The following is a 15,191-nucleotide window of genomic DNA, read 5'->3' on the forward strand; positions in this document are numbered from 1 at the left end:
TGGTGGCGTAGTGTGTTACTGATGGTAGGCTTTGTTACTTTGGTCCCAGCTCTCTGCAGGTCATTCACTAGGTCCCCCCGTGTGGTTCTGGGATTTTTGCTCACCGTTCTTGTGATCATTTTGACCCCACAGGGTGAGATCTTGCGTGGAGCCCCAAATCTAGGGAGATTATCAGTGGTCTTGTATGTCTTCCATTTCCTAATAATTGCTCCCACAGTTGATTTCTTCAAACCAAGCTGCTTACCTATTGCAGATTCAGTCTTCCCAGCCTGGTGCAGGTCTACAATTTTGTTTCTGGTGTCCTTTGACAGCTCTTTGGTCTTGGCCATAGTGGAGTTTGGAGTGTGACTGTTTGAGGTTGTGGACAGGTGTCTTTTATACTGATAACAAGGTCAAACAGGTGCCATTAATACAGGTAACGATTGGAGGACAGAGGAGCCTCTTAAAGAAGAAGTTACAGGTCTGTGAGAGCCAGAAATCTTGCTTGTTAGTAGGTGACCAAATACTTATTTTCCACCATAATTTGCAAATAAATTCATTAAAAATCCTACAATGTGATTTTCTGGATTTTGTCCCCACATTTTGCCTGTCATAGTTGAAGTGTACCTATGATGAAAATTACAGGCCTCTCTCATATTTTTAAGTGGGAGAACTTGCACAATTGGTGGCTGACTAAATACTTTTTTGCCCCACTGTGTATATATATATATTAAAAAAAAACCACCAAGCAGGTGGGGGTTCAAAGCTAATAAAACATCATTATTTAGACCTTTATATATATATATATAGAGGGAGAGAGAGAGAGAGAGAGAGATGACCCAGTTCTTCTATAAGCCAATTCTCATTGGATGAGCTTCCTGAGGGTGTGAAGAATCAATTTGAACTGCAGAAGCTGAAGTAAATATGACTGGTGACAAGGTTTAAATCTCCGCCAAGCAGGTGGGGGTTCAAAGCTAATAAAACATCATTATTTAGACCTTTTTAAAACATTACTTTCTTCCACTGTGGTTTGTGTGAATTATGGATTTAATTTGTTTTTTTATTTTTGGTTTAAATGTTTTCTTTTTTATGAAAGCAGACTGGAAATCCTTTCCTGTTGGGAAATCAGTCCTGCTATAAGTGCAAGCTCACTTATATTTCATTGCGTAGCTTTGGAAAGTTGGCCTAACGATTTAATCAAGTTCATTTAATCAAATGAATACATTCAAAATGTTATGTCCTGGGTGCTCAGCTGCTTATTCGTGTAAACCTATCCTCTCCTCTCCTCTCCTCTCCTCTCCTCTCCTCTCCTCTCCTCTCCTCTCCTCTCCTCTCCTCTCCTCTCCTCTCCACTCCCTCCTCTCCTCTCCTCTCCTCTCCTCTCCTCTCCTCTCCTCTCCTCTCCTCTCCTCTCCTCTCCTCTCCTCTCCTCTACTCCCCCTCTCCTCTCCTCTCCTCTCCTCTCCTCTCCTCTCCTCTCCTCTCCTCTCCTCTCCTCTCCTCTCCTCTCCTCTCCTCTCCTCTCCCTCTCCCCCCTCTCCTCTCCTCTCCTCTCCTCTCCTCTCCTCTCCCTCTCCTCTCCCTCTCCTCTTCCTCCCCTCTTCCTCTCCTGTAGAGAGTGTGAAGGATGCAGTGGGGAGGAAGATGAAGCTCTCGGTGAAGAAGAGAGTCAAACTAGAGATCAAAGTTGACAAGGTGGAGAACAGAGTCTTGGTAAGTCACACAGATAAACTCTGATATGTTCACTTCTGAATGGGCCTTTCCTTTAGCGTTCTCTCTCTCTGCTCTCTTCTCTCTCTCTCTGCTCTCCTCTCTCCTCTCTCTCTGCTCTCCTCTCTCCTCTCTCTCTGTTCTCCTCTCTCCTCTCTCTCTCTGCTCTCCTCTCTCTCTCTGCTCTCCTCTCTCTTTCCTCTCTCTCTCTGCTCTCCTCTCTCTCTCTGCTCTCCTCTCTCTCTCTGCTCTCCTCTCTTTCTGCTCTCCTCTCTCTTTCTGCTCTCTCTCTCTGCTCTCCTCTCTCTCTGCTCTCTCTCTCTCTCTCTCTCTCTGCTCTCCTTTCTCTTTCTGCTCTCCTCTCTCTTTCTGCTCTCCTCTCTCTCTGCTCTCCTCTCTCTCTGCTCTCCTCTCTCCTCTCTCTCTGCTCTCCTCTCTCTTTCTGCTCTCCTCTCTCTCTCTGCTCTCCTCTCTCTCTTTCCTCTCCTCTCTCTCTCTCTCTCTCTGCTCTCCTCTCTGCTCTCCTCTCTCTCTTCCCTCTGCTACCCTTCACTCATAGCTATGGCTTTGTGTTGTGGAAAGGAACACCAGTGGCCTGAACAGTGATACAATCCTCAGAGACTTCCTTACATTCATCCCACAGCCCAGGGGGCATCTTTCACTACACTGTGAGTAATGGTCAAAGAAGTCTGACCGTATCATTTTGTTGAGATCAATGCTGGGCGTTTGTTACTCTCACACCAGTTGTGTATATGTAGCATGAGGAAAATGGGTTTTCTCCAATTAAATGTTTGTCAAGAGTGCAGTAAATCTTCAGTCCATTTAATAATTCATAGTTATCTGAAATGTCTTCGGTAAATCTTTGGGGGGATTAGACTCTGGAGAGTCATTAAGGAGGGGGAATAGGTATAGGGAATAGACTCTGGAGAGTCATTAAGGAGGGGGAATAGGTATAGGGAATAGACTCTGGAGAGTCATTAAGGAGGGGGAATAGGTATAGGGAATAGACTCTGGAGAGTCATTAAGGAGGGGGAATAGGTATAGGGAATAGACTCTGGAGAGTCATTAAGGAGGGGGAATAGGTATAGGGAATAGACTCTGGAGAGTCATTAAGGAGGGGGAATAGGTATAGGGATTAGACTCTGGAGAGTCATTAAGGATGGGAATAGGTATAGGGAATAGACTCTGGAGAGTCATTAAGGAGGGGGAATAGGTATAGGGAATAGACTCTGGAGAGTCATTAAGGAGGGGAATAGGTATAGGGAATAGACTCTGGAGAGTCATTAAGGAGGGGAATAGGTATAGGGAATAGACTCTGGAGAGTCATTAAGGAGGGGGAATAGGTATAGGGAATAGACTCTGGAGAGTCATTAAGGAGGGGGAATAGGTATAGGGAATAGACTCTGGAGAGTCTTTAAGGAGGGGGAATAGGTATAGGGAATCGACTCTGGAGAGTCATTAAGGAGGGGGAATAGGTATAGGGAATAGACTCTGGAGAGTCATTAAGGAGGGGAATAGGTATAGGGAATAGACTCTGGAGAGTCATTAAGGAGGGGAATAGGTATAGGGAATAGACTCTGGAGAGTCATTAAGGAGGGGGAATAGGTATAGGGATTAGACTCTGGAGAGTCATTAAGGAGGGGAATAGGTATAGGGAATAGACTCTGGAGAGTCATTAAGGAGGGGGAATAGGTATAGGGAATAGACTCTGGAGAGTCATTAAGGAGGGGAATAGGTATAGGGAATAGACTCTGGAGAGTCTTTAAGGAGGGGGAATAGGTATAGGGAATCGACTCTGGAGAGTCATTAAGGAGGGGAATAGGTATAGGGAATAGACTCTGGAGAGTCATTAAGGAGGGAATAGGTATAGGGAATAGACTCTGGAGAGTCATTAAGGAGGGGGAATAGGTATAGGGAATAGACTCTGGAGAGTCATTAAGGAGGGGAATAGGTATAGGGAATAGACTCTGGAGAGTCATTAAGGGGGGAATAGGTATAGGGAATAGACTCTGGAGAGTCATTAAGGAGGGGAATAGGTAATTACCTAAATAGATATTACCTTTTCCCCCTCCTTAATGACTCTCCAGAGTCTATTCCCTATACCTATTCCCCCTCCTTAATGACTCTCCAGAGTCTATTCCCTATACCTATTCCCCCTCCTTAATGACTCTCCAGAGTCTATTCCCTATACCTATTCCCCCTCCTTAATGACTCATTTGACAAACTACTGGTTTCATTTTGCAAGCTACTGGTATCATTTGGCAAGCTACTGGCAAACTACTGGTTTCATTTTGCAAGCTACTGGTATCATTTGGCAAGCTACTGGCAAACTACTGGTTTCATTTTGCAAGCTACTGGTATCATTTGGCAAGCTACTGGCAAACTACTGGTTTCATTTTGCAAGCTACTGGTATCATTTGGCAAGCTACTGGTTTCATTTTGCAAGCTACTGGTATCATTTGGCAAGCTACTGGCAAACTACTGGTTTCATTTTGCAAGCTACTGGTTTTTTTTATTTTTTTATTAGTTTATTTAACCTTTATTTTACTAGGCAAGTCGGTTAAGAACAAATTCTTATTTTCAATGACGGCCTAGGAACAGTGGGTTAGCTGCCTGTTCAGGGGCAGAACGACAGATTTTTACCTTGTCAGCTCGGGGATTTGAACTTGCAACCTTTCGGTTACTAGTCCAATGCTCTAACCACTAGGCTACACTGCCGCCCGTTTAATTTTGCAAGCTACTGGTTTCATTTGGCAAGCTACTGGAAAGCTACTGGTTTCAATTGGCAAGCTACTGGAAAGCTATTCTGTTCATTTGGCAAGCTACTGGCAAGCTACTGGTTTCGTTTGGCAAACTACTGGTTTCATTTGACAAGCTACTGGAAAGCTACTCTGTTCATTTGGCAAGCTACTGGCAAGCTACTGGTTTCATTTGGCAAACTACTGGTTTCATTTGGCAAACTAATGGTTTCATTTGGCAAGCTACTACTGGTTTAGTTTTACTACAGGTGTAAATATGCTATGAGAGAGACATATTATATTTCTAGAGTGACGTGCGTGTGTGTGTCTGCGTGTGTGTCTGCGTGTGTGTCTGCGTGTGCGTGTGTGTGTGTGTGTGTGTGTGTGTGTGTGTGTGTGTGTGTGTGTGTGTAGTCCTACCATCATTGATCCTACTAGATAGCCGTATAGTGGCAGTGAGCTGGCTGTAGACTGCTGAGTTGGTCACTGAGCCCTGTGATTGAAGGGTAAATTCAACTCCATCGGCTGCCTGAATTCTATTGTTCTAGATTCTATTGTTCTAGAATTCTATTGTTCTAGATTTGATGCTGCTAGTGCTAACTGACAGACAAAAGCAGGGGTTTGAGTCCCAGGGCCTGACAGACAGACAGACAGAAGCAGGGGTTTGAGTCCCAGGGCCTGACAGACAGACAGAAGCAGGGGTTTGAGTCCCAGGGCCTGACAGACAGACAGACAGAAGCAGGGGTTTGAGTCCCAGGGCCTGACAGACAGACAGAAGCAGGGGTTTGAGTCCCAGGGCCTGACAGACAGACAGAAGCAGGGGTTTGAGTCCCAGGGCCTGACAGACAGACAGAAGCAGGGGTTTGAGTCCCAGGGCCTGACAGACAGACAGAAGCAGGGGTTTGAGTCCCAGGGCCTGACAGACAGACAGAAGCAGGGGTTTGAGTCCCAGGGCCTGACAGACAGACAGAAGCAGGGGTTTGAGTCTCAGGGCCTGACAGCAGTTGGCTCCTTCTCCCTCCACAGCTCATTGCTCTAGTCTAGTGACTAGTTTTCTCATGAGATTCATTCATCATCAACTACTTGTATTGTGTTTGATGGCACCGGCCCAACCAATCATCTCTTCATCTCCGACGTTCAGCTATACTCTTAGGAAGAAAGGTGGTGTGTAGAACCTAAAAGGGTTCTTCGACCGTCCCCAGACGTCAGTGGGTCAGAACGTTTGTCAAGCCGTGTTTTCTGTTCTTAGTGTTGTAGATCTACTGTAGTATTATGGAGAAATCCTTCATGGAGGCAGTCAGGAGGAGTTTTACAACACAGACACAGACAGTATCATGCTAGCTGGGGCTTGTGTTGGCTGGGTGCTGATACAGAGAACAATATTATCATGTAGGAGTCCGTTATACAGTAGAAATGGACCACTGGAATTTATCTGAAGTCTGTGGAATTCAATTTACTCCACCCAGGCGGAAAAACAGAGAGTGGGAGGGGACGGAGAGAGAGAGAGGGGGGGGGGGGAGAGAGAGAAGGAGAAAGAGAGAGGGAGAGAGAGAGACATAGAGAGAGAAGGAGAGAGTGGGAGACAGGGAGAGCGAGAGACAGGGAGAGAAGGAGAGAGAGGGAGAGCGAGAGACAGGGAGAGAAGGAGAGAGAGAGAGAGAGAGAGAGAGAGACATGGAGAGAGAGAGACATGGAGAGAGAGAAGGAGAGAGAGAGGAGAGAGAGAGAAGGAGAGAGAGAGAGAGAGGGAGAGGGAGAGAGAGGGAGAGAGAGAGAGGGAGACAGGGAGAGAGAGAAGGAGAGAGAGAGAAGGAGAGAGAGGGAGAAGGAGAGAGAGGGAGAAGGAGAGAGAGGGAGAGGGAGAGAGAGGGAGAGAGAGAGAGGGAGACAGGGAGAGAGAGAAGGAGAGAGAGAGAAGGAGAGAGAGGGAGAAGGAGAGAGAGGGAGAAGGAGGGAGAGAGAGAGAGAGAGAGAAGGAGAGAGAGAGAGAAACAGCATGAGAATGAAATGCTGAATTCACATAACAGCCGTTCAGCTTGTCTCACTGAACAAATAAGTGACTGTTTAAAGTATTTGTTGTTCCACTAGAGAGAACATAATTAGGGAGGAAGTGGCATAGAGAGAACGTAACAGAGGCAGACGGGCACCCATTGTCTGACCTCCCTGTTCAAGATTTTATTACATCTCATTAAGAAAGAGCTACATTATTATGTCTCTGGGATAGTGTGACAGAGAGAAAAACAGATGGGCATTTTAAATAGTGTATTTTCTGTATATTTTCCATCTTTATTGAATACTCATCTTAGTTCCTGGTGCGTAAATATCCCTCCGGGTATGGAGATGGTTGCCTTACCTGTGTGTGTGTGTGTGTGTGTGTAGAAGTGTCAAACCCACCTCAGGCAGGCTGTGTCAGAGTATTCAGTCAGTGTTTCCTGTTAACTCATTAGACCCCGATGAGGTGGGTCACTGCTGTCTGTCACTGCTGCAGGGACATACAACGGGCTTCGTCACGTGTCTCTGTTTTCCCCAACAGTGTCTAAAACGGCATGACAGTGCACTTGTCCTAATGGCGTGTGAGTATTATCTATTTCAGAGTTAGTTACAGACCTCTGTCAAACACACATCCCGTCAACGTCACTCCAAGATGTCTTTAACTAGTAGGAAAGAAGCTTGAGGCTGGTCTCTCATAATAAGGACGTTAGGTGTGATCAATCAGAAGGAAAGGATGAGGGATGGAGGGATGACAGGGTGAAGGAAGAGGGGTGACAGGATGAAGGAAGAGGGATGGAGGGATGACAGGGTGAAGGAAGAGGGGTGACAGGATGAAGGAAGAGGAGACGGAGGGATGACAGGGTGAAGGAAGAGAGATGGAGGGATGACAGGATGAAGGAAGAGGAGACGGAGGGATGACAGGATGAAGGAAGAGGAGATGGAGGGATGACAGGATGTCTTTAACTAGTAGGAAAGAAGCTTGAGGCAGGTCTCTCATAATAAGGACGTTAGGTGTGATCAATCAGAAGGAAAGGATGAGGGATGGAGGGATGACAGGGTGAAGGAAGAGGGGTGACAGGATGAAGGAAGAGGAGATGGAGGGATGACAGGGTGAAGGAAGAGAGATGGAGGGATGACAGGATGAAGGAAGAGGAGATGGAGGGATGACAGGATGAAGGAAGAGAGATGGAGGGATGACAGGATGAAGGAAGAGGAGACGGAGGGATGACAGGGTGAAGGAAGAGGGATGGAGGGATGGCAGGATGAAGGAAGTGGGATGACAGGATGAAGGAAGAGGGGTGACAGGATGAAGGAAGAGGAGACGGAGGGATGACAGGATGAAGGAAGAGGGATGACAGGATGAAGGAAGAGAGATGGAGGGATGACAGGATGAAGGAAGAGGAGATGACGGGATGACGGGATGAAGGAAGAGGAGATGACGGGATGACGGGATGAAGGAAGAGGAGATGACGGGATGAAGGAAGAGAGATGGAGGGATGACAGGATGAAGGAAGAGAGATGGAGGGATGACAGGATGAAGGAAGAGGGATGACGGGATGAAGGAAGAGGGATGACAGGATTAAGGAAGAGAGATGGAGGGATGACGGGATGAAGGAAGAGGGATGACGGGATGAAGGAAGAGGGATGACAGGATTAAGGAAGAGAGATGGAGGGATGACGGGATGAAGGAAGAGGGATGACGGGATGAAGGAAGAGGGATGACGGGATGAAGGAAGAGGGATGACGGGATGAAGGAAGAGGAGATGACGGGATGAAGGAAGAGGGATGACAGGATGAAGGAAGAGGGATGACAGGATGAAGGAAGAGGGATGGAGAGATGACAGGATGAAGGAAGAGGAGATGGAGGGATGAAGGAAGAGGGATGACAGGATGAAGGAAGAGGGATGGAGAGATGACAGGATGAAGGAAGAGGGATGACGGGATGAAGGAAGAGGGATGACGGGATGAAGGAAGAGGGATGACGGGATGAAGGAAGAGGAGATGACGGGATGAAGGAAGAGGGATGACAGGATGAAGGAAGAGGGATGACAGGATGAAGGAAGAGGGATGGAGAGATGACAGGATGAAGGAAGAGGAGATGGAGGGATGAAGGAAGAGGAGATGGATTCAAAACTGTTCCAGCATCACTGGTTCACCTGATGTGTCCCTGTGCTAACTGGGTATCCTACATTATGTCTGGCTTGTACATTATACATGAGACTGTCATTAGTGGTTAGGTTAGCCACAGCTCTGTAACACTGTCACAGGTGTCCCTGTGCTAACTGGGTATCCTACATTATGTCTGGCTTGTACATTATACATGAGACTGTCATTAGTGGTTAGGTTAGCCACAGCTCTGTAACACTGTCACAGGTGTCCCTGTGCTAACTGGGTATCCTACATTATGTCTGGCTTGTACATTATACATGAGACTGTCATTAGTGGTTAGGTTAGCCACAGCTCTGTAACACTGTCACAGGTGTCCCTGTGCTAACTGGGTATCCTACATTATGTCTGGCTTGTACATTATACATGAGACTGTCATTAGTGGTTAGGTTAGCCACAGCTCTGTAACACTGTCACAGGTGTCCCTGTGCTAACTGGGTATCCTACATTATGTCTGGCTTGTGGTGGTGCATTATACATGAGACTGTTATTAGTGGTTAGGTTAGCCACAGCTCTGTGACACTGTCACAGGTATCCCTGTGCTAACTGGGTATCCTACATTATGTCTGGCTTGTGTATTATACATGAGACTGTTATTAGTGGTTAGGTTAGCCACAGCTCTGTTACACTGTCACAGGTGTCCCTGTGCTAACTGGGTATCCTACATTATGTCTGGCTAGCTGGGCTAGTGGACTGACTGACTCTTACTGTACAACTTTTAGCAGTTAGCCCCAGCTAGCACTGCATTCCTCTGAGAGAGAGAGGGAGAGAGAGAGAGAGAGAGAGAGAGAGAGGGAGAGAGAGAGAGAGAGGTGTTTATCATTAACCATACACTTTAATACCATTGAAATGGTAATATCTCTGGTCAAAATGTCTGAAAAGCCTGTAGAATCTGGGAGTGGGTCATCATTCAGCCTGGGGTTACACTCTATAGTAGAGGTTAAGCCCATCATGACTGTGTAGTGAGGGGAAGTAGAGGAGGAGGAGCCAAGCCAGTCCTTTAGTCCTCTCTGCTCTGGGTTTAGTGAACCAACCACCTGGGACACTGCTGGGACCTGCTTACTGTGGACAATTTAAATGAACACTGTCACCATCTGGCTGTACAACCAAGGTACATGAACAGAGTACAAAACTGGATTTTAGCTTACTCAGTTCACAGGGGAGGAGGTGTAACAGAATGTGTCTCCCTACCTCCCAGCATGCATCAGGCCCAGTCTCAGAGAACAGTCATGGACCGTTGTGTTTGTTTTTGCTCTTGTGTGGTTCATGGGCATTGTTCCCTGCTGAGGAAACTAGGCTTGGCAGCTAAACTCTGGCTGGTCCAGTGGCTTACTTCCTCTACAGCCCTGGGTAAACACACACACACACACACACACACACACACTGGGCCTGCCAAGAAGGGGATGGGAGCGCAGGCAGGGTGGGAGGGGCATGGGAGCGCAGGCAGGGTGGGAGGGGCATGGGAGTGCAGGCAGGGTGGGAGGGAGGGGCATGGGAGCGCAGGCAGGGTGGGAGGGGCATGGGAGTGCAGGCAGGGTGGGAGGGGCATGGGAGCGCAGGCAGGGTGGGAGGGGCATGGGAGCGCAGGCAGGGTGGGAGGGGCATGGGAGCGCAGGCAGGGTGGGAGGGGCATGGCAGAACAGTCTGTGGCAGACCTGGATTCAAAATGCTTTAGTTTTCTGTAGAATCCGTTGTGCTTTTGGAATAGCAGATAGGCTGGGCATGCATCGTCTGTTGTTGTGTGTTCTCCGTCAACCCATCTGCGTGTTCTCCGTCAACCCATCTGCGTGTTCTCCATCACCCCATCTGCGTGTTCTCCATCACCCCATCTGCGTGTTCTCCATCACCCCATCTGCGTGTTCTCCATCAACCCATCTGTGTGTTCTCCATCACCCCATCTGTGTGTTCTCCATCACCCCATCTGTGTGTTCTCCATCACCCCATCTGTGTGTTCTCCATCACCCCATCTGTGTGTTCTCCATCACCCCATCTGTGTGTTCTCCATCACCCCATCTGTGTGTTCTCCATCACCCCATCTGTGTGTTCTCCATCACCCCATCTGTGTGTTCTCCATCAACCCATCTGTGTGTTCTCCATCACCCCATCTGTGTGTTCTCCATCACCCCATCTGTGTGTTCTCCATCACCCCATCTGTGTGTTCTCCATCACCCCATCTGTGTGTTCTCCATCACCCCATCTGTGTGTTCTCCATCACCCCATCTGTGTGTTCTCCATCAACCCATCTGTGTGTTCTCCATCAACCTATCTGTGTGTTCTCCATCAACCTATCTGTGTGTTCTCCATCAACCTATCTGTGTGTTCTCCATCAACGGTTAATGAAGTATCACATTGGTTCCATTGCACCAGGCAAGAAAACAACTAGTATTTGAAGCCATGTCTACTGGTCTGGTCTGTGTCTGTCCTCTCCATACCTATTTTTAGCCCAGAGACCACGCTTATCACGGTCCACTAATGGTTCACTTCTTTATGTAGTCTCTGTTTGCTCTCTCTCTCTGTAGAGGAGTGGCAGAGAGTTAGCCTCAGCTAGCAGACCTCAGACCTGGGATGAGACGGGCTTTAATTTGGGTCAAATGACATCGTGTTTCATCCACCATCAGGCACATGACTACGACTGGTTAAGCTGCTTTTAAAAAGAACAGGCCATCGTGGTCTCCTGATCTGAAGGCCTTTTATAGCTGACCACTGACCAGACTCGATGTCGTTATGAGGTCATATCCTGGTTTAATCAGGGGGGATGTTTACATTGATAAATCCAGTTAATCCGATACTATAAGATATTGGTTGAAATGGAATCCTGTGTGCATTGTCATGCAGCTTGTTGGGCTTTGATGAAGTGGACAAAGTCTGGAATGACGTTCTCAAGCTGCTGTTCTGGTTTTTCTCTTATTCAGCGTTCGGTATATTGTAGGTCACTCCAGAAGTCCAGATTTGCAGTACTACTACCACTGCCCTGCTACCACTGCCCTGCTACCACTGCCCTGCTACCACTGCCCTGCTACCACTGGCCTGCTACCACTGGCCTGCTACCACTGCCCTGCTACCACTGCCCTGCTACCACTGCCCTGCTACCACTGCCCTGCTACCACTGGCCTGCTACCACTGCCCTGCTACCACTGCCCTGCTACCACTGGCCTGCTACCACTGCCCTGCTACCACTGCCCTGCTACCACTGCCCTGCTACCACTGCCCTACTACCACTGCCCTGCTACCACTGGCCTGCTACCACTGCCCTACTACCACTGCCCTGCTACCACTGCCCTGCTACCACTGATCTACTACAACTGCCCTGCTACCACTGCCCTGCTACCACTGCCCTGCTACCACTGGCCTGCTACCACTGCCCTACTACCACTGCCCTGCTACCACTGCCCTGCTACCCCTGATCTACTACAACTGCCCTGCTACCACTGCCCTGCTACCACTGGCCTGCTACCACTGCCCTGCTACCACTGCCCTGCTACCACTGGCCTGCTACCACTGGCCTGCTACCACTGGCCTGCTACCACTGCCCTGCTACCACTGCTCTACTACCACTGCCCTGCTACCACTGCCCTGCTACCACTGCCCTGCTACCACTGCCCTGCTACCACTGCCCTACTACCACTGCCCTGCTACCACTGCCCTACTCCCACTGCCCTACTACCACTGGCCTGCTTCCACTGCCCTGCTACCACTGCCCTGCTACCACTGCCCTACTACCACTGCTCTACTACCACTGCTCTACTACCACTGCCCTGCTACCACTGCCCTACTACCACTGCCCTGCTACCACTGCCCTGCTACCACTGCCCTGCTACCACTGCCCTGCTACCACTGCTCTGCTACCACTGCTCTGCTACCACTGCCCTGCTACCACTGCCCTGCTACCACTGCCCTGCTACCACTGCCCTGCTACCACTGCTCACATAACTAGTTCTCTATGATGCATGATGAAGACTAGCTCACATAGCTAGTTCTCTATGATGTCCACAATGATACATGCACTAATCGTTAGCATGATGAAGACTAGCTCACATAGCTAGTTCTCTATGATGTCCACAATGATAAATGCACTAATTGTTAGCATGATGAAGACTAGCTCACATAGCTAGTTCTCTATGATGTCCACAATGATAAATGCACTAATTGTTAGCATGATGAAGACTAGCTCACATAGCTAGTTCTCTATGATGTCCACAATGATAAATGCACTAATTGTTAGCATGATGAAGACAAGCTCACATAGCTAGTTCTCTAGTTTGTTTGTGTGTTAAGACTTGACTTAAAAGTCATTGTAACCTTGGTTCACAGGCGCATGAAGCGTAATATAGCCTCCCTCCTTTCTTCCTTTCCTCCCTTCCTCCCTCCCTCCCTCCTCAAGTGTTGCTCCATTATGAAGCTATCTGATAATGTTATAATGAGGCCCAGCTGGGAGGCAGTTAGCACTCATAACAAATTTAGTCAATTCCAGAAGAATATACGGTCTCTTGCACACACTGCACACACACACACACACACACACACACACACACACACACACACACACACACACACATATTCAGTATGGTGAGGGGTTGGCTGACTGTTTCTCTGTTCAGTATGGTGAGGGGTTGGCTGACTGTTTCTCTGTTCAGTATGGTGAGGGGTTGGCTGACTGTTTCTATGTTCAGTATGGTGAGGGGTTGGCAGACTGTTTCTATAGTCAGTATGGTGAGGGGTTGGCTGACTGTTTCTATATTCAGTATGGTGAGGGGTTGGCTGACTGTTTCTATATTCAGTATGGTGAGGGGTTGGCTGACTGTTTCTATGTTCAGTATGGTGAGGGGTTGGCTGACTGTTTCTATATTCAGTATGGTGAGGGGTTGGCTGACTGTTTCTATATTCAGTATGGTGAGGGGTTGGCAGACTTTTCTATATTCAGTATGGTGAGGGGTTGGCTGACTGTTTCTATATTCAGTATGGTGAGGGGTTGGCAGACTGTTTCTCTGTTCAGTATGGTGAGGGGTTGGCTGACTGTTTCTATGTTCAGTATGGTGAGGGAGTGGCTGACTGTTTCTCTGTTCAGTATGGTGAGGGGTTGGCTGACTGTTTCTATATTCAGTATGGTGAGGGGTTGGCTGACTGTTTCTATGTTCAGTATGGTGAGGGGTTGGCTGACTGTTTCTATATTCAGTATGGTGAGGGGTTGGCTGACTGTTTCTATGTTCAGTATGGTGAGGGGTTGGCTGACTGTTTCTATATTCAGTATGGTGAGGGGTTGGCTGACTGTTTCTATGTTCAGTATGGTGAGGGGTTGGCTGACTGTTTCTATGTTCAGTATGGTGAGGGGTTGGCTGACTGTTTCTATATTCAGTATGGTGAGGGGTTGGCTGACTGTTTCTATATTCAGTATGGTGAGGGGTTAACTGACTGTTTCTATGTTCAGTGTGGTGAGGGATTGGCTGACTGTTTCTATGTTCAGTATGGTGAGGGGTTGGCTGACTGTTTCTATATTCAGTGTGGTGAGGGGTTGGCTGACTGTTTCTCTGTTCAGTGTGGTGAGGGGTTGTTTGACTGTTAAATTCCACATCTCTGTGCTTCTCTTTCAACTCCCCCTCTCAGCTTGTCTTGACATGACAGCCCAGATTACAGAGTATGGTCACAGGCAGGGGTCCACCTTGAAGCCTTCCTCCCTGGGTCGTAGTTCACAGTGGATAACTTCCTCTCTGGGTTTTAGTTCACAGTGGATAACTTCCTCCCTGGGTCTTAGTTCACAGTGGATAACTTCCTCTCTGGGTTTTAGTTCACAGTGGATAACTTCCTCCCTGGGTCTTAGTTCACAGTGGATAACTTCCTCTCTGGGTTTTAGTTCACAGTGGATAACTTCCTCTCTGGGTCTTAGTCCACAGTGGATAACTTCCTCTCTGGGTCTTAGTCCACAGTGGATAACTTCCTCTCTGGGTCTTAGTCCACAGTGGATAACTTCCTCTCTGGGTCTTAGTGCCCCTATTCTCTGTGGCAGTGACCAGTCATTACATTCAGTGGTTTATAACTTAAACAGTTCAGAGTATAGTGTTTGCGTGAGAGTGATTGTTGCTTAGGGGTTGTGTGAGAACATGTGTTAGATTAGAATGCCTAACCATGCCACATGTACAGCACCAGAGGAGGAGAAGCTACATTTAGATCACACACACAGACACTATGGTCAGTATAATTATAGGTCCTGATATATAATCCATACGTGGTCATATAAAGAGCTTCATGAGAGAGAGAGAGACAGAGAGAGAGAGTGTTCCCATGGGAACACACAGTGTTCCCATGGTTGATGCTCCACAGGACAGTGAGGAGTGATGTTAGAGTGTTGACTAGAACACTGTCTGGTCTCTACAGTACCTCAGACCTGTCTGGTCTGCCTCCAGGCTCCCTGCACCTCTACAGTACCTCAGACCTGTCTGGTCTGCCTCCAGGCTCCCTGCACCTCTACAGTACCTCAGACCTGTCTGGTCTACCTCCAGGCTCCCTGCACCTCTACAGTACCTCAGACCTGTCTGGTCTACCTCCAGGCTCCCTGCACCTCTACAGTACCTCAGACCTGTCTGGTCTACCTCCAGGCGCCCTGCACCTCTA

The 15,191-nt window shown here is 48.1% G+C and overlaps 1 protein-coding gene across 1 annotated transcript in view; it reads left to right on the forward strand.

Moving 5' to 3' along the window:
- Positions 1-1,594: 1,594 nt before the first annotated feature.
- The window catches only part of LOC135531147 (F-actin-uncapping protein LRRC16A-like), a gene marked incomplete at both ends in the record, with an annotated part of 136,517 nt that continues 122,920 nt past the window's right edge, over positions 1,595-15,191 (forward strand). The window contains one exon of the mRNA XM_064959262.1: positions 1,595-1,692. Within this exon, the coding sequence (XP_064815334.1) occupies positions 1,595-1,692 (98 nt within the window). The remainder of the gene's footprint in view (positions 1,693-15,191) is intronic.

This window comes from Oncorhynchus masou, unplaced genomic scaffold (assembly GCF_036934945.1).
Source record: "Oncorhynchus masou masou isolate Uvic2021 unplaced genomic scaffold, UVic_Omas_1.1 unplaced_scaffold_1531, whole genome shotgun sequence".
Taxonomy (NCBI): Eukaryota; Metazoa; Chordata; class Actinopteri; order Salmoniformes; family Salmonidae; genus Oncorhynchus; species Oncorhynchus masou.